The following is a 26427-nucleotide window of genomic DNA, read 5'->3' on the forward strand; positions in this document are numbered from 1 at the left end:
GTCAGTTACCTCTTTCTTTGTGAACCTGACGATGACCTAGGAAGGTCAAAACGTTGTTCGCTCTTCTACGTAAAATATTTTCTCAACCCAAATGAGCCGTTTTGCATATAAAATCTGAGCCCCAGTGAATAGACCAATACCTATATATTATTTCAACAGAATAACTAATCAACATTAATATGTTGTATAGGACCCAACTTCTAAATAATCTGAGCCCCAGTGAATAGACCAATACCTGTATATTGTTTCAACAGAATAAATAATCAACATTAATATGTTGTATAGGACCCAACTTCTAAATACTCTGAATTGTTTGTTTGTTTGTTTTTGAATTTTGCGCAAAGCTACTCAAGGGATATCTGCGCTAGCCATCAATAATTCAACAGTGTAAGACTAGAGGAAGGCATATAGTCATAACTCCATCAATTCTTGGGCTATTCTTTTACCAACGAATAGTTGGATTGACCGTCACAATAAAACACCCCACAACTTAAAGGGCGAATATCTTTGGTGCGACAGGGATTAGAACCCGCGACCCTAAGGTTACGAGTCGAACGCTTTAATCCACCTAGCTATGCCGGTCCGAATACTCTAAGCTCCAGTCAATAGACCAATAGCCACCAATTGTTTCAACAGGATACGTGGTACTATGGAAATCAGTTTCAATAGAGTGAGCAATAGCCTTCTACAGCAGATCAGAATGTATAAAATTAGAATTGTAATCTAACCTGATTAATCCAATTTTGGGTCTGTGAAGCAATAGCCATCTATAAGCCGTTTTTTCCCTCCAGCCAACATTTCTAGGGTCTTTCCAGAGTAGACGAACCTGAAATATAAAAATACATTATTCATTGTACTTCTCGAATTTCAAGTGAACATTAATATATGTTTTTTTTACATCTTTACTTGTTACCTTCCTTGTACCTTATTTTTACATCTTGTTAAATTCCTTTGTCATTTCTTGGTTGTCATAATTACACATCTTACTTAAATGTTTGGTATAAGATTCAAACAAGTTACAAATACGTAATCATCTGCGTGAGTAAAAGAAACTTTAAATAAATCAGAGTTTTGTTATCAAAATTTGTGTAAATAGATTCTGGACATTGTAAGTCCAGAGGATTACTTTAATGGTCCTGAAAAGTTCATTCAAAGAAAAAAAACTGAAGAAATAAACACAAAGAGGATGAAGGGATGTTCAACACGTGGTGTCTTAGTTGGGAAACACAAAGAGGATGAAGGGATGTTCAACACGTGGTATCTTAGTTGGGTAAAGTGTTTGTACACAAAGAGGATGATGGGATGTTCAACACGTGGTATCTTAGTTGGGTAAAGTGTTTGTACACAAAGAAAATGAAGGGATGTTCAACACGTGGTATCTTAGTTGGGTAGAGTGTTTGTACACAAAGAGGATGAAGGGATGATCAACACGTGGTATCTTAGTTGGGTAAAGTGTTTGTTCGGGTAGTAAAAATCTCAGGTTCGAATATCAGTTGTCATTCTTCAAATAAATAATAAACTACAAACTTCATCTTGTTCTATAACACTGTCTGCGCCTGATTTTGTCTAAATAGTGAGTTGTATGTATGGTACTTACTGATCATATGAAAATACACAAAGATATAGATATGTTCCTGACTGAATTTTTAAAACTTGGTTTTGGAGAGAAGAGGCAGTTTTTGTTGTTATCATATTTTCGTTAACAGATTTATTTGTTATGTAAAACTATTAATCTTTGAGGAATTTAGTGACTGGTACAGCCTGAAACTCCTCTGACTGATGTATTGATCATTTGAAAAGTTAAATTAAATAAAACCCTAGATGCAAATCTTACCTAGCAACCTGAATTAAATACAAGTAACGTTTAAATTGTTATTCAGTTATTGTGTTGTTAGCATCTTTAACAAGCGTATAGTTTTTACTATTTATTTACAACTAATAATACGCAATAATATTGTTTTCTTTTTGTTGTTGTTATTACTCTAACAATTGGCTTTTACAAATGGTTTGACCAGTACTATGTTTGTTGTAACTAAACTGGCCAGATGAGTTCTAGTATTGAGCGAAATGCATCGTCAACAATGAATATGATGGATATGGAGTGATTAAAATACCATTAGACAGCCTCCTTATCTGAAGAACCGTAAGGAACTGAAGAAATGTAATGAGACAAAACACTAAGCCTATATGACAAAAATAATTCATTATAATTACGCTTCGTCAGCAAAGGCGTTCACACAATAACTTATGATAATTAAACGAAGTTATGACTAGAAGCTAATTTGTAATAATTGTTTTATAATAATTCCAAGGAGTGATAATCCTAGCATGAAAACAATTCTAACGTACCTTTAAACGTAAGAAAAATAAATTTAAAATTTAAGTGTACTTATAATTCTGCTACCACTACTCAGTATTCCAGAAGCTATATAACAACTTCACTAGTGTAAGATTACCTCATTTCTTGTGTCACCAGTGTGCCATAAGGAGTTTCGCATCATCTCACCTGGTCCTGTACTAGACTTCACTAATTTTAATTGGATACCGGGTTCTGCAACGGCTCGAAAAGGTGTGGGCTGCCAATAAGTTTGCAGGTCTTTCTTCCACATTACTGTGTAGAAACGAGCGTTGTCTTGGTAACTAATTCAAATAAAATGTTCATATTTTGAAATTTTGGTAGAGCTTGTAATGAAATATCCTTCCAAATAATGAAAAAAAAACTGTACGCTAGGTCCTATAAAATAGCTAACTGGAGATAAGAGTGGCTGGATGGAAAAACAAAATCAGAAAGTTGTTATAAATGGAGTTCAGTAAAACTGGATTAATGTCACAAATAGGCTACCTGAAGACTCAGTCTTAGGACCTTTGCTCTTTTTGACTAATATCAATAACACATAAGACAAATGGTCATAAAATTACCTAAATTAGTTGATGATATTAAGGTCTTCCATGTTGCTGATTGTGAGGAGGATGTTGTCCCTTTACAAGAGGATTTAGATCATTTAGTGAGTTAGACTGATAAACATCAGACAGGAGGTATTTATAATAAATGCAAGTTAATACGAGTGGATCATAATAATTGTAATTATAACTATAACTTGGACGAGAATAACCTTAACTCTGTTATAAAAAAGGGATCTTGGTACAGTGGTTAATCATCCCTTAGACCATCTAAGCAGTGCACTGTTGCCATTGATAGAGTAAATAAGAATTTTTTTGTTTCATCTTCAGATATTTTTAATACAAATCTAAGGGAATTAAAATGTAATTGTATAGGTCGCTGGTTAGTTCACATTTTGAATGACCTATTCAGTCTTAGGCTTCTTATCTTAGGAAGGGGACTTGATTGTTGGAAAAGGTTCAGAAGAAGGTCACCTGGGATGGAATGGTTGTCATGCAAAGAGAGGCTGAAATCTGACTTGTTATTTTCTTTTAAAAAAAGAAGAGTTAGAAGGAATATGATTGAAGTGTTTAAGATTAATCATGTTGCTGCATCATTTTTATTCATACTTAGTGGTGAGAATGATACAACCCAGATATAAAGTTTGTCTAGGTAGAGGTCATGCTCAGCTGAGACAGTTCATTTATTTAACAGGGTGGCTGACCTTCGGGACAGTTTGCCTTCGGATGTTACTGAAGCAATAAATTTACCGAATTTGTGGAGAAATCATGATAATTATACGAAAGATAAGAGCTGGCTTTAAGGGTTGTTTTTATTTAATATTTTTTGTTTAGTTAAGAACACTGAACCGCATAGCTGGAGCAATAGGTCCATTGTTATCCCTAAACAATATTTTATATCATGTTATAACCTAAGATTTTCTTTACGTAATTTGACCAAGAACTGGAAATAACTGACTGGTTCAAAAAAAAATCAAACTTACGAACCGTTAAACATAATTAAAATATTTTCAATTATCAGTTCATAAATTTAAAAATAATAATAATATAAGAAGTGAGAACGAATTGACTGGACAATGATGTCATTAATCACAGAACTTTAAATTCTTTACGTTTCTTGAGGGAGGTTTGTTCCTCACACTCCACGAAAAATTTAACCACCTGTATAAAAAACACGTAATATTTGTAGCTAAATAACACAGTCTGAGAATATATTTATTCCAAGAAGCATTAACCGTTTTTGTGCGTTTTTATCAACGTTCAGTAAATTCCTTACCTGAAAATAAAACCAACATAATCATTATCAATTTCAGTATCCACAAAGAAAGTTCCCTCAAAATCCACTCCTCCAAAAGCCTGAAATCCTGAAAATTTCATTATAATATCAGTAAACTAGTAATCCGTATATAATGCACAAAAATCTGTGTCTCAGTCTATTTGTTATTTATCTTAATCACTGAACCAACCTCACCCAAAACAACTTTGTAAAAAATGTTGTTTTAAAGGGGGTCTCACAACCTACTCAAACCCCCATTAATGCTCTTATTTAGTATTTATTATCTATGACGTACAATACAGTGCAAAAGTATTAGGATAGAATAATATATATTTCAACACTCTCGTAATGCTTCGCTGATCCATATTGACAATTGAATCAGCCAGGTTGAGAGACTTACCATTCTTTAGAGTTCCCACATTTGTACCAAGGGTATACCATAAAGATTCTGTGTAAATGAACATAGTGATCAAAAATAGGACCTGGAATAACTGTTGTGGTACCTCGTGCAGTGTCTCAACTATACAAAAAAAAAGCTAGCAAGGAACTATCATATGATACTATGCCAGGATAAATCAGTATAGTATCATTCCACAAATAAACCTTGATAGGAAAGTGTTCAACATTGTATGTATACAATAGTTCTTATGTCACGGTCAAAAACGCGTATAGAATTGTCAGTATGGTAGAGAGTTCCCATAAAAGTTTTACGTCATACTGATTAGACTTTCCGATAAATTGCTCTACCCTGTTATTTATACCTTAGATACTGAGACTGAATTTGAAAATAGTAAAGGAAGAAGCAGAACACCTAAATTCAATGATACTGATGTTAAGCATTTTTGTTTATGGAGCCTTAAAGACAGAGGAAGCCTGCCACTGATCTCAAGTATAAGATAAACATCCATATACCAAATGACAGAAAAGTGTCCACATCTACAGTATTCGATGAGAGTGGAATATTTGGTCATGTAACAATTAAAACGTTTATTTTGATCTCCAAATATTGTCAAGAGATTTAAAATTACTACACAGTAGAAAAAAAATTAACTATTCGTGATTGAAAAAGAGTATTATGAAAGAATGAGTCCAAATTTGAAATATTTTCTTCAAAGCGTAGGTTGTACTTCCGGCGGAATAAAGGTGAAATACACCTCAATCCTTAGCACCTACCACAAAACATGAGAAAAGCAGTGTGATAGTTTGAGGGTGTGCTTCTGTTGAGGCAATAGGAGATATTTGCCAAATAGATGGAATCATGAACCAGCACAAGTACCGTCATGGTACACCATGAAGTTTGTATATTCTTTATAAAGTGTTTTACTACCAACAAGATAATGGCCGCAAACACTCATCTAACCTGCGTAGAAATTACTCAGCTGGAAAGAAACTGTTGGAATTATTCAGATGTTACAACTGCCCTTACAGAGTCCCGATATCAATGGACCCTGTTGAGCAAACCAGAAATTGACGAATCAAAAGTTACTTCAAAGAATCTTTATGGAAGTATATTAGAGACATTTGGAGTAAAATCCTAAAGAACACTGTAATTAAATATGTCACAACAATGCCTGAAAGACTGTCTGCAGTCAGTAAAACGAAGAAGGACATAAAAATATTCATTACTTGCTAAACTCGAGCACTTCCACTAAGTTTCTGTTGTACTAACTATGAATATTAAAACAATTCTGATGTTACTTCCCAATTTTCGTTGAAGGTATCCTGAAATCTAATTTTTGACTTTCTCCCAACCAGTTTGCATATTACTCTACGTTAATATTAACTGCATTGATAGATGGCGCCACGAAATTACACAACAAAAAGCATTTTTAAATTTTTATAACACAAGATACACACGGCGAGTGGGAAGGCACACAAAGAGGCTTATATATCTCAGAAAGTGCAATGGAGGAATGCAATGAAAAACGGCCGCCACTGTTCCAATAATACATAAACGTAAACCGAGGCTATGCTGCAACAACAAAAACAAGGCTGCCATGAACATCCTTATCTTGAATAATACTCACTTCCTACTTTAAAATATGACCTTATAACTTCATCCCGTAAGACACTACTGAGGCCAATGACCGTCTAAAAATTAAAAATGTGAAAGAGTGTGAAAGAACATTAAGAGCTGGTTGTTGACAGCGGGTAACAAAAAGTACCCCTAATGTCGCTGTTTGTTGCTCTACCTCTTCGTACAAAGCCACCTTACCATCACACAATGTATACCATATTTCAAGACGTAGTAAGTACTTAAGACTTATACAAACCTTTTGATGAGCTAATAACGAATACTGTAATAACATGTTGAAAATAAATTGTGTGAAAGTTAACGTTTTTTGTATTATTTATCATAGCATCTATCACATGTTTTTTTCAGTTCCATATCGGATAAAGGACGAGTACCCCAGCTTCTTCATTATAACCATTTTTACTGTCTTTTTATTAATTAATTATTTTAACATTAAATAACAAAACATAAATCCCACGTTATTTTGTTCTCATATGTGTAAAGTGCCGCTTATTACATTTTAACAGTTTGATTACGTTGTGTCACAGGATTCCATAATAAACCAAAACGGTATTGTTAATGTCCATACACACATTGTACAAAGATATTTACCCTAGACAACTCATGCTTTTATACGGTTCGGGTTTTATTTGTAAACTAATGAAGAAAAATTACTCACGATGTTTGGCTGTTCAAACTTTAAGCTTGTTAGGGTACGGCGTGAAAACTGAAACATTGAAGTTCAAGCACTCTAAACCTAACGGAATACGTCATACTCCTATACGATTCATTTTATAAAATACTGTTAGTAAGCCTTGTTATTACTTCAAGCAGTTTATCATACATACGGTAACACTTATACTAGAAGTGGATTGCATGTACAATGCAAATTAAAATCTCAAACACTCTGCAAATAGCATGTAAATAACATTTTGTAATCACTTTACACACACTGTTAAGCTGGAAACAATGCAAGAGCAAAGTAACCAAAACACTTGAGAATAAAACAGAAAAATTCATAAAGCCACATGTTTGTCGATATGGCTGACTGATAATCGTTGTTGGCAAGACACAGATCTATTCTGTCTTCAGTTACAAATCTAAATGCAAATCTTGGCGTTTTTGCTAATTCTTCTTATAACTTGAATATAACAAGTAAAAACTAACTATTTTGCAACACTACTAGTGAGATAACATACACTATTAAAAGCCATATTTTAGTATTACGAACACGCTTTGTGACATATATCAACCCGTCCTCATAACATGCATCGATGCACGATTGCTTTTCGCGCAGCTAAATACAAAACTGTGGACTATTAAGTTCCCTTGATCTAGGTTGTAACTATGATATCATTTTTGAAATCAAATTTTCAATTCTGTACTTGTGGCACGAGTGTTCCGTGTTAAACAAACAAATTACGTCGTAGCAGTCAATTGCCTCTGCTTGAGTGTTCTGGAATGAAAACAAGAACAATAAGTTGTATAATTTATCTTTGTATTGTTATCAAACCAAGTGTCACCTACTGACATCGAAGGTTGTACTTGAAACAGTGTGATATTTAAATTATACCTTTCCAGGAAATGATATGAGAGAATTTCTTATATTGATTATCTTGAAAAGTCTTTGTCCTGGTGAAATGTACATAACTGTAAGAATACAGATGTGGTTAGAAACAGTAATACTGAATATGTGAAACAAACCTTACACATTAATTCACTTAATATAGGAATGGGAGCACAAAATGTAAGGAAATAAGGTAGGAATGGATGGGTTAATGCTGCAACACTTGGTAGTTTTTGACATGAGCGCCCTCTCCCACCACATCAGTGCGTGATATATATACTTATTCTGTAACTGTAAAGATTTTTTTTTTTAAGTTTTAACATCAATACATGACATTCTACAACACATCAAGCTTAGTGTTAAAAACTGAAAATAATTTTATCTTACCCACTGCCAATCCAGGGTCACTATTCATAGTCTGGACGATCTCGGCCCCCTGCAGGAGAAAAATAAAACTATATCCAGTGGTAATCCACAATACACATACGACAACCAACAAGAACTTAATTATACGATAACTCACAATACAGATACGACAACCAATTAAATATATGGTGACATAAAATACAGATACGACAACCAATTAAATATACGGTAACATACAATACAGATAGGACAACCAAGAGGATGTTCAATGTGTACATACACACGTAAATTACCTCACATAACATATAACTTTTCATCACACCACAAGTCTATTCAAAATAAAATATTACAATTCATTCTTTATAAAAGATGTTTTCATGTGTCTGTTTGGTTGCCTTTATCATAGCCTGGTATTACCTTCTTCTACACAAACTGAGATACTTAGTATACTTTAACAGTCCTGTAAATTACCAAAAGTTAGTTTATTATAGTAAACATTATTAATGTGGGTTAATGCTGCAACACTTGGTAGTTTTTGACATGAGCGCCCTCTCCCACCACATCAGTGCGTGATATATATATACTTGTTCTGTAGCTGTAAAGTTTGACACATTATTATAGTAACCAAGCGTGTGTATGGACACATTATTATAGTAACCATGCGTGTATATGGACACATTATTATAGTAACCATGCGTGTATATGGACACATTATTATAGTAACCATGCGTGTATATGGACACTTTATTATTACCGCAGCCTCTTGTTACTGTTCAGAGGTTGTTTCTCTAAAATGTGTTTATTTGTTTCAAGTTAAGCACACAAGGAGCTAACTTTATTCTACTCACCAAGGGGAACAAAACCGGTTTATAGCTCTTCCTCACTGGGGGGAATTCTTTAAAATTCAACATTAAGCAATAAATGAGGAAACAGTTTCCTTACGTTTCAAAAAATCTAGAAAACTCTAAAAAATATTCTACCGATATATCGGTAACTTATCACAAATTTTATATATCTTACCAGTTTATACCTGTAATAAAACCATACATTTCTCATAAAATCAAAAATATAGACAAAATGCATGCTTTAATTTCAAGTAACATGAACTTTTATTGTTCGTATCCACAAGAGTTTTTTTTATATCCTAACTGATGAAAAATTGACAGTTGATAAAATATAACTTTAGAAATGATTATTATTCTTCACGGGTGTATTGAGAAAATCAAATGAAGTTAGTCGTTTTCAGAAGGGTCTTAACATGTTGCAAACTTATTTTTACATTTTACCGGATAATTTACAATTAACGTAATTAGATTTATATAACTATGTTTGTTTTTTTCTGGCTGATGTGCCAAACCAGTGGCACAGCGGTATGTCTCCGGACTTAAACGCTAGAATCCGGATTTCGATACCCGTGATGGACAAAGCACAGACATTGCGTAGCTTTGTGCTTAATTCAATAACATACTGATGCAATCGTCTTGTCTTATGTTTTATTGTAACATATAACAAGGTTATAAAGTTGTAGAATTTCTGGAAAAAAAAATATCCATAAAAGTACAGGGGAGAGAAAAAAATAACTCCTTATTTTGACCATCATTTACATATTTTGTTAGTTTTCAGTTATATCCGTGCAGTCAGTCCATCTGGCCCCGTACCTTCTTAATTTCGGCCTTCCACATGAAACTTTCTGAATTTTAAATATATGTACTAATCTATAATGTCACTTTCTTTTGGATCTAATCTTACCCAATAACACATCATCCGAGAAATTAAAACAACTATTATGGAAGCCATAATATTCCGATTAACAGCTCGGAAAAAGGACCAACCATACATCCTGTTGATGTTATGCTCAGAAACGTATAGAAAAACCAGATACGTCGCCACAAAATCTTGGAAACAATAGATTAATAAATATAATTATTACAATGAGAAAATTACTTAAAATAATTACCACCAAAAGAATACTAAGTTGTTTTAGAAACCAAGCACCTACACTCAGGAATACAAACTTGTCTTAGGTAAGAACAAATAAATAACTCACTGTATCATCAGGTTCACTGAGAAGATATTAAAAACATGAATATTAACTGTTGTACAGTATCTCCTTCAACTTGACATGATGGAATGAGATATAAACCTGTGATTTCCAAAGTCCTTAAACTATATTTACAATATATTTCCGTTTCTCTAAATAACCTGTATATTAAAAATAAACTATTGAATAATTCTGTCCGTCTGACGAATTGTCTCAAGACACAATCATCACCTTTCTTCTCTATATCAAACATGTCAATAATCTTAACCAACGAAATACACTCTCACAAACAAACCTTCCAGTTTACAGATAACGTTGTAGTGTGTTGTTTCTCAAAACCTGTTACAAGCAGCCAAGTACCTTCAGTATCACCTAAACCAATTAAAACCTGGTGTTTCAAATGGAAAGTCATATGTAACCATAGAAAATCCACTTCACAGTTTTACATGGAAAACTAAATTAAAGAATGAAAGAAATAAAACATTTACAAATTAAACCATATAATAACGAAATAAAAGCCACAGAAACTATAAAATTACTCAAAATAACTTACCACGATAAAGCAACAAGGAACAGACGTATTATTAAAATCACAGACAAAGCCACATTTCGATTCAATATCCCGAAAGCCCTGTAGTATGTTTCAAGTTAAAATGATCAGTATGCAAACCCTTGTGCTCCACTACTAAATACAGCTATATAACACTTCCAAACACATCAAACAGAAACAACCTTAAACCTTGTGCTCCACTACTAAATACAGCTATATAACACTTCCAAACACATCAAACAGAAACAACCTTAAACCTTGTGCTCCACTACTAAATACAGCTATATAACACTTCTAAACACATCAAACAGAAACAACCTTAAACCTTGTGCTCCACTACTAAATACAGCTATATAACACTTCCAAACACATCAATCAGAAACAACCTTAAACCTTGTGCTCCACTACTAAATACAGCTATATAACACTTCCAAACACATCAAACAGAAACAACCTTAAACCTTGTGCTCCACTATTAAATACAGCTATATAACACTTCCAAACATATCAAACAGAAACAACCTTAAACCTTGTGCTCCACTACTAAATACAGCTATATAACACTTCCAAACACATCAATCAGAAACAACCTTAAACCTTGTGCTCCACTACTAAATACAGCTATATAACACTTCCAAACACATAAAACAGAAACAACCTTAAACCTTGTGCTCCACTACTAAATACAGCTATATAACACTTCCAAACACATCAAACAGAACAACCTTAAACCTTGTGATCCACTATTAAATACAGCTATATAACACTTCCAAACACATCAAACAGAAACAACCTTAAACCTTGTGTGCTCCACTGCTAAATACAGCTATATAACACTTCCAAACACATCAAACAGAAACAACCTTAAACCTTGTGATCCACTATTAAATACAGCTATATAACACTTCCAAACACATCAAACAGAAACAACCTTAAACCTTGTGTCCTGACTAAATACAGCTATATAACACTTCCAAACACATCAAACAGAACAACCTTAAACCTTGTGGTGTCACTACTAAATACAGCTATATAACACTTCCAAACACATCAAACAGAAACAACCTTAGGCCCTTGTGCTCCACTACTAAATACAGCTATATAACACGCTTTAAACACGTCAAACAGAAACAACCTTAAACCTTGTGTGTCCACTGCTAAATACAGCTATATATGGCACTTCCAAACACATCAAACAGAAACAACCTTAAACCTTGTGCTCCTGACTAAATACAGCTATATAGCACTTCCAAACACATCAAACAGAAACAACCTTAAACCTTGTGCTCCACTACTAAATACAGCTATATAACACTTCCAAACACATCAAACAGAAACAACCTTAAACCTTGTGCTCCACTACTAAATACAGCTATATAACACTTCCAAACACATCAAACAGAAACAACCTTAAACCTTGTGCTCCACCACTAAATACAGCTATATAACACTTCCAAACACATCAAAAAGAAACAACCTTAAACCTTGTGCTCCACTACTAAATACAGCTATATAACACTTCCAAACACATCAAACAGAAACAACCTTAAACTACAGAGAATACAAACAAAGTTATCAAAGTAATGAAAACTACTAAAATAAATAAACATCAGAGAATTGTAAAGATCAGTTAAACTCCTGTATATAAAGCACAGATTCTTTACTCTAGGACAACACTAGTTTAAGACACTTGTAAATGAACTAACGTCTTCTTTTTATCTAGTAAACAATATAGTAGAAAGAATCCACTTATCTCTGTGTTCTCTATAAGAATAGAAATAATTATATTTTAGGTACAGCGACAATTACAATAGCGTGAAAATAATTAGACCGAATTGATATTACATAGGAATGTTTAGATCCTAAAGTAACTATTAGAAAGAGGATACTTACTATCCATCGTCTGCGAAGAAAGTCTCCATCAGAGTACCAAATTACAGGCAAATAACCAATCACACCCAAAAAGATTTACAGCAACCAGAAATGATATCCAGGAACACCTAAAGGAAACTTCAACTAGACACTCCCCAAGCCTTGAAAATGGTCCATACCAACAGACTCAACTGAACTCTATCGAAGACCAATCTTTATCCTTCTCTTTTTCCACTCCTAAAACCTATTCTCCTTCCCAGGTGTATCTTAAACTTCGATACTATGGCTTTCTTTACGAACATTTCTTTGGTGAATCAAGTGAATAATCTTGGGTGAATTTTTACACCCCTAAAAAGGTTTTCCCTTCTATTACAGAACCTACTTGTAAAATTTCTAATACTTTGTGAATCGTTGCAAATAAAGTTCAAAAACTATATCTGATCTTAACACATTAGTAAGTACTTACTGTTACCACTAGTGAACCCTTTTAAGGCGAAATAATTAAACAGTTCAACTTCTAAAGTCATTGATGTCTTTATATTGTAAGAAATCCAGTATGACAACGTTTGATCTATCAAGTATAGAAAAATACCGTGTTCTTTTTCTAAACTACCAATAATAATTTCTTAATTGATTGTGTAAACACAAAACCTCACAACTTGAGGAACAGAGCACTATAAACAAACCTTGTTGAAACTTTTAAGTCTGTTGGCAAACTCGAGTGACAGATGTTTCAGACAGATATCCGCTGCCTTTCTAAATCATTGTTACGGAATCTTTAAGAATATAGCCTTCAAGTTAGATCATTTTCTTTTCGTAAGATTCACTATTTTATTTTTGATTAGTTGATAAATAAAAAATAAAATTTCCCATAGTTCCACTTTCCAAGATTTCAGCTTAGTTGCTTTAATCACACTGAAGTTAACTCCTTCAATTTCTTTCTTATTACTCTAACACGTGTTTATTATAATAACACTCAGTTTAGTCTAAATATGAGTGTAAACCTTAATATATAAAAGTAAACAAATAGCGGATATAAATATGCTTCAGCACATATTTTCTACAACAACATAGTAAAAGCTAATTAAAATTTTGAAAAGATTTAACTTAAGATCTTAGAACAACATTATAAGTTTATTCATTGATAATATTAAGAATTGTAAAGTTAAGCACCATATAAATTCGAGTAAAAAACTTATATAAGATACAGTGCTAATTTATTTCTGTGTCAAATATATACCGTAGATATTAAAGGCTTAACTAATTTTAGGCATAACAGAATTCGGCGTCTGATATTATTTTCTATTATTCTAGAAGTCCTGTATTTTAAATAAGTGTTGTTGCAATAAATACACTAATTTGACCAAAAATGTTTTACTGGTCTCTACTAATGTAATGCTAAATACAGCTTTATAATTTAAAGTCTTAAAACACAAAATTGTAATAGATCACAGGTGTTCTATATATCTCTAATGGTATAATACATTTTAACATATTCTATATATCTATAATGGTATAATACATTTTAACATATTCTATATATCTGTAATGGTATAATACATTTTAACATATTCTATATATCTGTAATGGTATAATACATTTTAACATATTCTACATATCTGTAATGGTACAATACATTTTAACATATTCTACATATATGTAATGGTACAATACATTTTAACATATTCTATATGTCTGTAATGATATAATACATTTTAACATATTCTATATATCTGTAATGGTATAATACATTTTAACATATTCTATATATCTGTAATTGTATAATACATTTTAGCATATTCTATATATCTGTAGTGGTATAATACATTTTAACATATTCTATATATCTGTAGTGGTATAATACATTTTAACATATTCTATATATCTGTAGTGGTATAATACATTTTAACATATTCTATATATCTGTAGTGGTATAATACATTTTAACATATTCTATATATCTGTAATGATATAATACATTTTAACATATTCTATATATCTGTAGTGGTATAATACATTTTAACATATTCTATATATCTGTAATGGTATAATACATTTTAACATATTCTATATATCTCTAACTCTTTCCTTTTCTTTTTCTAACCGAATTTTATGTAATCAGAACATTAAATTTACTTACCTGGTTGTAGATCACCCAATGGGGATCGATCTGAGAATCTCCCTCCGGATCTAAGACAACTGTTTGGTAGGCTCTGAAGTCGGTAGCATACACCTTTCGATTGTCTGGACACACATCCAGATGATCCGGTACGTTATCTCCATCATAATCTCCACGACAAGCGTCACCCACTCCAGTCCCTGAAGACAATAAGTAAATCCACACGGAATACTGAATTTTTTCATCACTCTCACAAATCCATACTGTAATTTAAGTTTTAAAATGCTTTCTAAGGTATAAAGCAACTAGATAGAAAATACCGTGAAACATTTTGTGCCACAGTCAGCACAAACACTTTTCACACACGTAATATCAACACATAGTGCGCACAGTTGAATTCGTATGTTGCAGATGCGTAAGATACGATATGTGAAGGTTTAAGCTAATGTCTCATCAACCTACATATATATTAAGCACAAAAATCTGTATGGCTGTCTCTTTGTCCATTATATAACTCTTTCTAGGTCGCTGGGCCAATCTCAACCAAACTTTCTGGGGTCATAGTTTAGAACAAGGGGTATGTTATTGGGAGTTCACAGCGCAATTACTGGTGTTATCGAGCATTTATCTTTGATGTCAGTTAACGATAACTAATTCATAAATAGTGCCACATCCTTACACACACAAAACATCAAATTTCCTGTAACATACTTATACATTGTGGTAGTAAGGCCATACAAACGTTTTAATTTTTCTTCTTTCGACCAAATAGGACTTTAGGTATTTAACCAGAAGCTTTAAGGAAAAGCTGGGTGTTTGTTTGTTTTGAATTTCGCACAAAGCTACGCGAGGGCTGTCTGAGCTAGCCGTCCCTGATTTAACAGTTTAAGACTAGAGGGAAAGCAGCTAGTTATCACCACCCACCGCCAACTCTTGGGCTACTCTTTTACCAAAGAAGAGTTGGATTGACATTCACCTTATAACGCCCCCACGGCGAAAAGGGCGAGCATGTTTGGTGCGATGCGGATTCGAACATCTTCTTTCAACAATTTTTTAATCAAAAACGACTTGCATGTGCCATTCTCAGCCAAACAGCGGGTTTGTTTGCCCGTACATTCTGGATCCACGTGCGCTCGCTATAAATAGCACTCACATAATCGCGCTGTGACGTCAACAGACTCCTGACCATGATAGGGCCTTTTATCATTGATATAAGGATAACGTGTCTAGAGCCTCTCAATGGCACAGAGGCATGTCCGCGGACTTATAACGCTAGAAACCGGGTTTTGATACCAGGGGTGAACAAATCACAGGTCGCCCATTGTTTAGCTTTGTGCTTAATTTCAAACTAACATACAAACAAACAAAATAAAGCCTCAAACTAGTAGTTGTTTCGGCCTTTCTGAACTTACATGTAAATCCCATGGTGCACTATTACGTGAAGTTTCAGTCAAGATAAAATAGTCACGTCCAGGACCTGCCTTGGTCAGGCCAGAGTCCTATATCCAACTGATCCATTTCGAAGAATTTTAATACTTCGCCAAAAGAACAGACAATTTTTAGTTCACTTGGTAAGATAATTGTCAGGCTATTTCATTACGTTTCGATAATATTAGCATGGGCCAAATGTTAAAGCTGAGTTCACTCGATTTCAAACTGATATCCTTGTGGTAAAACACGATATTTATGAAAATCGGTTACTTTAGTGATTGCTATATTAATGGTAGTACTAAGAAAAAAATAATTACATGGGTAATATTTATTCGAAAATATACAACTTGTTATTTCACCACAGGAAAAATTGTTATGAATCTATACCAACCAGAAGAGCCAAAACCATCATTAACGACGAGCATACCCAACTGATGACGTAAAGTAGAATACTAACAAGAGATTTCTTTAAATTACCCATTACCCACAATTACGGTTATTTTACTATTAATTGTTACTGTAGATTTTCAGAAACTCTTTGCACCATTTATTGTAACTTACAATTCATAATTTGGGTATATGTATATAGAGTTGTCCGTATGTAGTGGTTAAGGTCTCAGTGAATAACAATAAATGTCAAAGTTCATTGCACTTTATAAAAACTATTGTCCGTCACAGTTTTAATTTTAATGAACTCCTCTGGAAATTGGCAACATAAGTCTTAGACCACAAATTTTTTGCACGTAGTATGTGATTAAACATGTTAAATTAATAGAGACAGTAATATTAGGTCATCCTGGTTTTGTCGTCCTATACAATGCTGAACTGTCGGAAGTTATGGAATTCTACAGGTAAAACAACACTCTCAAGGTAATACTGTATCACAGCATAGGGGGCGTTTCGAACTGGTAATTGATTTATTCTTGTTAAACTTTCACATGACGTTTATGATGCACTTTTGTGTAGAATTTCAGTCAAGATGGTTCATTGTTTGAGTTACGAGATCTAAATTTAAGTTACTCATTACCCTGTCACTGTTGTCTTTATACATTCATTAGTACTTGTCTGAGTTACTCAACCAGAATATAAGTAATGAACTACCCTACTATACTGTTTAAATCTCGATACTTAACATGCTTAAGTTGCCCGACCTAGTATATCAGATTAACTCTATTCATTACTACTTTAATATTTAACTGTGATCTGTGTGAGTAGGATTTATTAATCAGAAGTTAATTGTAAGCACTTAGCCAGTTTACATATTTTTATTTAATCACTGGTTGTAACAGATACATGTTCTGGAGTTACGTTTTCTATAGACGTTACATTATTGACAAACCAATAGCTCCAGCTGGTACTTTAATACAATCTATGTTATTAAATTAGTGTCACATTGTTTGTATAAATTAGACTATATACATCATAACATTACATTAAGCCTAATGTTACACTGACTAGACCAGGGACAGTTGGAGGTAAATACTAGCTTACCGTTAGTATCACGTTGGTCCGGATTGTACACTAAAGCACAATTGTCTTCACTGTCCGAAATTCCATCATTGTCTTTGTCAAAATCACATGCGTCACCTGTATAAATAAAGGATAAACACTAGTAACTTCTATCTAAATGTTAAAAAACACCACACATTTACTTTAGAACATATAGAATATCATAATTTTCCAAAGGTAAAAAATATAGACGGTATGAAAACGGTAGTAAAACCAAATCCAATAAAACAACTTAATTTAATGTCAGAAGTCTAATATAGGAAACCTATCTTCTAAACTATATATCATTAAAACACTTTAGTCTTTGTTGTTATGTCGTATTCACCTAAATAACTTTAGTCTTTGTTGTTATGTCGTATTCACCTGAATAACTTTAGTCTTTCTCGTTATGTCGTATTCACCTGAATAACTTTAGTCTTTCTTGTTATGTCGTATTCACCTAAATAACTTTAGTATTTGTTGTTATGTTGTTTTCACCTGAATAACATTAGTCTTTGTTTTTATGTCGTATTCACCTGAATAACTTTAGTCTTTCTTGTTATGTCGTATTCACCTGAATAACTTTAGTCTTTCTTGTTATGTCGTATTCACCTAAATAACTTTAGTATTTGTTGTTATGTTGTTTTCACCTGAATAACATTAGTCTTTGTTTTTATGTCGTATTCACCTAAATAACTTTAGTCTTTGTTGTTATGTCGTATTCACCTAAATAACTTTAGTCTTTGTTGTTATGTCGTATTCACCTAAATAACTTTAGTCTTTGTTGTTATGTCGTATTCACCTAAATAACTTTAGTCTTTGTTGTTATGTCGTATTCACCTAAATAACTTTAGTCTTTGTTGTTATGTCGTATTCACCTAAATAACTTTAGTCTTTAGTTGTTATGTCGTATTCACCTAAATAACTTTAGTCTTTGTTGTTATGTCGTATTCACCTAAATAACTTTAGTCTTTGTTTGTTATGTCGTATTCACCTAAATAACTTTAGTCTTTCTTGTTATGTCGTATTCACCTAAATAACTTTAGTCTTTGTTGTTATGTCGTATTCACCTAAATAACTTTAGTCTTTGTTGTTATGTCGTATTCACCTAAATAACTTTAGTCTTTCTTGTTATGTCGTATTCACCTAAATAACTTTAGTCTTTCTTGTTATGTCGTATTCACCTAAATAACTTTAGTCTTTCTTGTTGTGTCGTATTCACCTAAATAACTTTAGTCTTTCTTGTAATGTCGTATTCACCTGAATAACATTATTCTTTGTTGTTATGTCGTATTCACCTAAATAACTTTAGTCTCTTTTGTTATGTCGTATTCATCTGAATAACTTTAGTCTTTGTTGTTATGTTTAAATAACTTTCGGATCACTTTTCTTGTTCTTACCTTTTCCATCTTCGTCTGTATCAAGTTGATCACTATTAGGATAATCTGGACAGTTGTCCTTGTTGTCTTGTATCCCATCCAGATCCCTGAAAACAACTGTATAATTGTTAAGGGATTCTACATATAATATCGTGTTACTGCTAGGAACATCACTAATACGTCTCTATTCCAGTAATAAATCTTTTCACGTTTGATAAGTTAATGATTTCACAAAGTTACAAACATTTTATTAACTACGAAGTACATAAAATAATTAATTCTAAGATAAAGTAAGTTTAGAATATGTAATTTTTAAATCCATTAAACTACATGTAAAAGTGACTTCTATTGACAACTTACCGGTCAACGTTATTGTCACAATGGTCACCTACCAAATCTTTATCGGCATCAATCTGATTATAAAATAACAAAATATTTTATTAAATTACAAATATACATTAAAAATAGTATAAAAATAGAAATAACTCTGGTTATACTAATGTACATATAAAAATACCACGGTTAGGTAAAATAAAAAATATTCTACTGGTCAGGGATTACTTATTGACCAAGGTCTACCCATTATGTGGAAAAGTTGGATTTGCCCTAAGTATTAGATACATTTATTTGCGTTATTGAAATAGTGGATGTAGATTTGATAATATTTTTACGAAAGAATTTGAATAGGAAACCGTCATCCTTAGGATGTGCTACAATTTATTTATATATACATAATATATTTATTTTATGTGTTCGTTTCAACACGAAGTTACACAAAAAGCTAACATGAGTCCAGTACAGAAAATGTAACACCTGTTTTTATCCTCTAAGTTCTTTTACAACTGAACCAATAAAAGACATTATTTTAAACAAGCAATAGAAAAGTTTTAAAACATTCCATCATCTTGACTAACCTAACGTAGTTGGATAATTAATGAAAAAGTACACATATTTTGGCAGAGGCAATACTGGTTTAATGTGTCTTACTGTAGTATTTATCTGATGGTCACGAATACATTTATTCTAATCAAAGCTTGATTTTATAATTTTTTCACATCAATAATTAAACCATGTAAGCTTCTGGTAAAAATCGAGTATTTACCCTAACTAAAGCTGACTAACATTATCAATGTGTCATGTTTACTATCAGGCTAATTAACAGTATCAATGTGTCATGTCTACCATCGTGCTCATTAACATTATCAATGTGTCATATGTTCTATCATCCTCATTAACATTATCAATGTGTCATGTCTACTATCGTGCTTATTGACATCACCAATGTGTCATATCTACTATCAGGCTAATTAACATTATCAATGTGTCATATCTACCATCGTGCTCATTAACATTATCAACTTGTCATGTCTACCATCGTGCTCATTAACATTATCAATGTGTCATATGTTCTATCATCCTCATTAACATTATCAATGTGTCATGTCTACTATCACGCTAATTAACATTATCAATGTGTCATATCTACTATCATGCTAATTAACATTATCAATGTGTTATATCTACTATCATGCTCATTAACATTATCAATGTGTTATATCTACTATCGTGCTCATTAAAATTATCAATGTGTCATGTCTACTATCATGCTCAGTGACATTATCAATGTGTCATGTCTACTATCAGGCTAATTAACATTATCAATGTGTCATGCCTACTTTCGTGCTCATTAACATTATCAATGTGTCATGTCTACTATCATGCTCACTGACATTATCAATGTGTCATGTCTACTATCAGGCTAATTAACATTATCAATGTGTCATGCCTACTTTCGTGCTCATTAGCATTATCAATGACTCATGTCTACTATCGTGCTCATTAGCATTATCAATGACTCATGTCTACTATCACGCTAATTAACATTATCAATGTGTCATATTTACCATCGTGCTCATTAACATTATCAATGTGTCATGTCTACTATCAGGCTAATTAACATTATCAATGTGTCACATTTACTATCAGGCTAATTAACATTATCAATGTGTCATGTCTACTATCAGGCTAATTAACATTATCAATGTGTCATGCCTACTTTCGTGCTCATTAGCATTATCAATGACTCATGTCTACTATCGTGCTCATTAACATTATCAATGTGTCATGTCTACTATCAGGCTAATTAACATTATCAATGTGTCATGTCTACTGTCGTGCTCATTAACATTATCAATGTGTCATGTCTACTATCAGGCTAATTAACATTATCAATGTGTCATGTCTACTGTCGTGCTCATTAACATTATCAATGTGTCATGTCTACTATCATGCTCATTAACATTATCAATGTGTCATGTCTACTATCAGGCTAATTAACATTATCAATGTGTCATGTCTACCATCATGCTCATTAACATTATCAATGTGTCATGTCTACTATCAGGCTAATTAACATTATCAATGTGTCATAATGATTATTACTCATGGGTGTGACACAAACTTGATTTTTTATTTTTTTCAACTAAACAAACTTTTCTTATGTTTGAATTTAGTTTGTTGTCTATTGTTTGTATGTGTCATATTTTCTATACGTATGATTTTTCTCTATCACGTGGAGTATACACACACCCTCTACACAGCTTACTTGTCATATGATTCATTTAACAAATGTGCGATACATCACTTTTAATGAAATATTTTATTATTCGTTATGACAAAGTGATTTATAATTATCCTTTATACAAAAAACTAACATGTTAAATCTGTTTGTAACAGATGAAGACACTTCGCACCATAAAAGTTACACTTAGTATTTCTGTATCAGTTTTATTACACTATTAAATACTTGTTTGGTGACACGACAGTGAAGACATACCTGAGAAGGATTATGAACGTATGGACAGTTGTCACATACATCACCCAGCTTATCACCATCTGAGTCTCGTTGGTCGGAGTTTGGTGTAGTGGGACAATTATCTAGCACGTTCTGGATGCCTGTAAGGCCGAACAACATATTCTAGAATCCAGTATTCAGTTAAGGACACTCAGAAATCAAGAATTATTAAATAATGATAACACAGACCTGAGATGATTTTATTGTTTTGAACTTTATGTTCGATAGTAATTCCTGAAAATAACATCTATTTTTCTCTCTCAGGTATAGATTTTTCGCACGACATCATTTGTACCTTTACATAACTGAATCACTTTCAGTCGGGTCACATTTTGTAATGTTTAAAATTTTGACAACGATTGGCTCTAGATTTCTCTTGCCCAATCGCGATGTGAGAAACTTATCAATCGTTCTATAACCTTATAGAAAACGGTTAACAGAACGCATGACGTGTAATTTTTGGATAGTATTTGTTCGTGCGTGCACTTTGATATTGCACTTTTTCTTTTCAATATTATTTACTTGTAGTTATGGCCAAAAAGTAGCTGTTTTAATGACCCAAACAAGTTCTGTTTTATTTAGAGAAATTTTATTTCAGGAAACTGAGGCAATACAAAACAGAATTCATCAAAACAAAACGTCATAAGCGTATTTTGGAATAAAAATTCGAGACATAAACAAATCATGGGCTCCACATAAACTCTGCACCGTTTTTGTCGAAGAATTCAGAGATTGGACTACAGTTTAAAAAGTACTTGCGTTTTCGAATTCCAAACTTGGCGTGAACTTAAAAACGACGAAGATGACTGCTACTTTTGCTCATGCAATGTACAAGACTATAACACTCGAAATAAAAAATTAATTTCTTATTCGAACTTTCAAAACAGCATAAAACCTATTGCTCATGGACCTGATGTGCCTGTACCTATTGTAGTGATGGCTCTTAAACTAGTTTCATCTGATTCTGAATCTGATACCAGCACAAACGATGGCAGAGATTGTTTTCAAACTGAAACACCTAGTGAACCAAAACTTCTCACATGAGTTGAACTTAATAATTTTGTAAGAGATTTGGGGCTTTCAAAGGATTCTTTCAGAGATTTTGGGGTTCAGATTTCGGACTAAGAGTTTACTTTCTCCAGGGACATCATTGTACTGGTCCAAAAATTGTGAGAAATAATTTATACCATACTTTTCGCAAGAAGGTTCAGTGAGTTATTACAACAATATCGTTGAATTAATACCAACGATAGGAGCTGCTATTTATTGGTTCCTCTAAAAAGTGTTCTTCACAATTTTAACATATTTGCACCTGTTCCTATTGCTTATTCGGTTTACTTGAAGGAAACCTCGAACTTCTTAATAATATTAAGTACAAAGGTTGACTACTTTGTGAAGACTTAAACTTCCTTTACATGTTGTTGGGTCAAATATTCAGTTACACAAGTTTTCATGTTTTATTCTGTTACTCTTACCTCCATTTCGCATAAACCTGGGTTTTTTAAAGCACTTTGTAAAAGCCTTAACCAAAGATGGCGACTGTTTCATGCATCTACGTGGGCAATTTCATGATTTTTCAGAAGCGAAAATTAAGGAAGAGAATTTTGTTGAGCCTCGGATTAGGAAACTGACTTCGGATGAACAGTTCCAAAGGACAATGAGGAAATTTGAAAAATAATTGTGGACTGTCTTAAAGATATTGTTGAATTGTTTTTTAGCAAAAAATCAAGAACCCAAATTACGAAAGTATTGTCAATAACATGCTCAGTAATTTCATATAATCGGGCTGCAATATGGGCTTAAAAGTTCATTTATTACATATCGACTATTTCCCTAAACATTTCGGTGCCGTTACATTTATCAATACATCAGGGAAATGGAGATAAGGTAACAAGAAAGGTGAAACGTCAGCATGATGGCTGACCGCTGCTGGTCATTAAAACGACACAACAGATAAAAGAAAGACCACAACACGTAGTTTTAAGAATAAAAGGCGAAGATTGCACAAAATGAATCAGAATGAATGAAGATAAACGTTCGTTTAACATCAATGTTCTTCTATTTTCTTCAGTTTGTTCCTATTTTTGTTAACAAACTTAATAATAAAAAGAATGTTTATTGTGGTAAACAAAAACATCATTTGATCTAAGTAAGAGTTTCCCTCCCGATTTGTAAAAAATCCTTACGTGATAGAAAAAAAATAATATTATTTCCTCTACCTCCGAAGTTGAATAATGGAGAAACCGTAATTAAAACCAACACAAAATTTATGAAGTTCAAATTCGTAGGCCTGTGTATTTTCAACATTTATCTGTTTAGGAAATAAGAGATCTTAAAACCATGCATTATTTAACACTAAAATCTTAGTTACTAAAAGTTGACTGTACAGCTTTAAGTTTTATTAGCTTGTAGTAAAGTCAATTCAGTGTATTTATAATTCTACTAGAGGAATGAGAGTCATGTTTATATAACGTTTAATTGTAGAGAAATAAGATATGATAAACTAAACAAAACTCACCGTCATTGTCAGCATCAGGGTCACATAGGTCCCCATATCCGTCGTTGTCGGAATCCGTCTGTTCAGGATTCGGGATTTGAGGACAGTTGTCACAAGCGTCTCCGAGTTTGTCTGGACCGTCTGGATCAGTATCTTCTTGGTTAGGGTTAGGAACTAGAGGACAGTTGTCCTGTGTTACAAAGAGAAACGTCTTAAATATACATCACTCTAATTAATGTACAGATTTTGTATATTATGTACATTTACCTTTCTTTGTTACATATTCTGTTTCTGTTTTCTCTTCTATCAGCTTTAGAACATAAATATTCCACGTGTTATTAATATAGACATGATAAAATAATGTAGTTTACTCTGTTCTATACATTAGATTTTGAATTATCTATTCAACATAGGGAAAACTTCAAAATTACTGTATAGCACTGAATTAAAACTTTTGAAAATTATCTTAAAACATTATATTAAATATATTAATCAAAGATTTGAAAATTAAAATAAATCGAATATATTAGAAATAAAGCAGGAAGACCAGAAAGCAGCAGCGGACAATGTAACCACTTTACAGGTGCCGTTCTTTCTTTAATGTTCTAAGTACGTTTGCATCATAACAAAAGTGTGTTAATGAAAGAAATGTAAAATTAAAGCGACATACTGGATCATTGATGATACCATCACCATCAGCGTCTTCATCACAAGCGTCTCCGATTTTGTCACCATCAGCATCTTCTTGTCCACTATTGGGTGTATTTGGGCAGTTGTCCTAAACAAAACAAATCTGTTAATCGAGAGTCTTGTGTGTTATATGTGTCAAACACTTCTGTATCATTAAAGACACTCATGGACAAACGTTAGTGATTGTCAGATAACTATTCTACATACAACAATCAAATAACGTCTCGGCAAACATTAAATTACAAAGAAAAATTACATTATTTGACAACGTTGGTTTTCTACGTTTCTTTGTTAATTTCTTGTTTATTTGTTTTTCAAGTGCAATGCCAGCTTTATATATTTTTCAAGTTTCTTTGTTATTGAATAAAATATTTTCACAAACATCGGAGGTTACAAAACATAGATTTATATTTCAACAGTGAGGTTATAGAACAGTTACAAAACATACAGTTCTGAATATACATCAGAGGTTGTAAAACCTTTGGGTTGCAAAGCGCAGAGTTGGGTGTGAATACCAAGGACTAAAAACATAATTTGCCTGTTGATAATGTGGTTAAATAAAACTAGGTTTGTACGTGGACATCAGAGACTTCAAGACTCTTAGTTGTATATAGCCATCAGGATTTCAACACATAAGGCTGTTTGTTGGTAGGCATTACAGGTTATAAAACACAGAGTTATGTGTGGGCATCAGGTGGTGTCAAACACAGAGTTATGTGTGGGTTTCTAGGTTAGTTTTCTTCCAATTATCTACAACCGTACGTTCACCGTAGTGACTAAAACACAACTTAAAACACTATACATATAATACATATTACACCATTATAAAAAGCCTGGACTTGTTATTTTGTATGAGGCCAATAATGAGAGGTGGAATCCACTGAAACTGGTATAATTCAGCGATAAGTGGTAAATCGATGTTAGTTTGGGCTTCAAGTAATTTTAATAAACATAATATAGTTATGTATATATTTTTGAAGTAACAAAAACGGTTTTTATGTTGCATGAGAGAAAAGGATATAGCTAGTTTGAGATATCGGAGAATTACAACAAACAACCATTACGTGTAACCATTGGAAATTGTAAAACACAGTGGTATATGAACAGCAGGAGTTACAAACATAGAAGATTATGAGTATACATCAGAAATAGTAACACACAAAATAACTTTGTGTTTCTCTACCGTTTTCGTTTTGCAATAGATATTCAAAAGAGAAATAAATTCCCTGAAAACAGATTTCATAAAAAATGTTTTACGTTGGTACTTACGGCTAGACATCTTGGATTGTTGCACCTCAGGTCATAGTCTGGCCAGCCGTCCAGGTCTTTATCCGGACCGCAAACCTTCCCATTTCCTGCCCAGCCGACACGACACTAAGTAA

The 26427-nt window shown here is 32.8% G+C and overlaps 1 protein-coding gene across 1 annotated transcript in view; it reads right to left on the reverse strand.

Annotated features, from left to right (window-relative positions):
* The window catches only part of LOC143249841 (cartilage oligomeric matrix protein-like), a 55619-nt gene that overhangs the window by 8873 nt on the left and 20319 nt on the right, over positions 1–26427 (reverse strand). Inside the window, exons 12-23 of the mRNA XM_076500385.1 lie at positions 26315–26419; positions 25026–25133; positions 24377–24545; positions 21841–21959; positions 19365–19417; positions 19026–19111; positions 17629–17724; positions 14728–14906; positions 8146–8194; positions 4178–4265; positions 2457–2640; positions 729–826 (exon numbers count right to left, since the gene is read on the reverse strand). Of these exons, the coding sequence (XP_076356500.1) occupies positions 729–826; positions 2457–2640; positions 4178–4265; positions 8146–8194; positions 14728–14906; positions 17629–17724; positions 19026–19111; positions 19365–19417; positions 21841–21959; positions 24377–24545; positions 25026–25133; positions 26315–26419 (1334 nt within the window). The remainder of the gene's footprint in view (positions 1–728; positions 827–2456; positions 2641–4177; positions 4266–8145; positions 8195–14727; positions 14907–17628; positions 17725–19025; positions 19112–19364; positions 19418–21840; positions 21960–24376; positions 24546–25025; positions 25134–26314; positions 26420–26427) is intronic.

This window comes from Tachypleus tridentatus, chromosome 4, assembly GCF_004210375.1.
Source record: "Tachypleus tridentatus isolate NWPU-2018 chromosome 4, ASM421037v1, whole genome shotgun sequence".
Classification (NCBI taxonomy): Eukaryota; Metazoa; Arthropoda; class Merostomata; order Xiphosura; family Limulidae; genus Tachypleus; species Tachypleus tridentatus.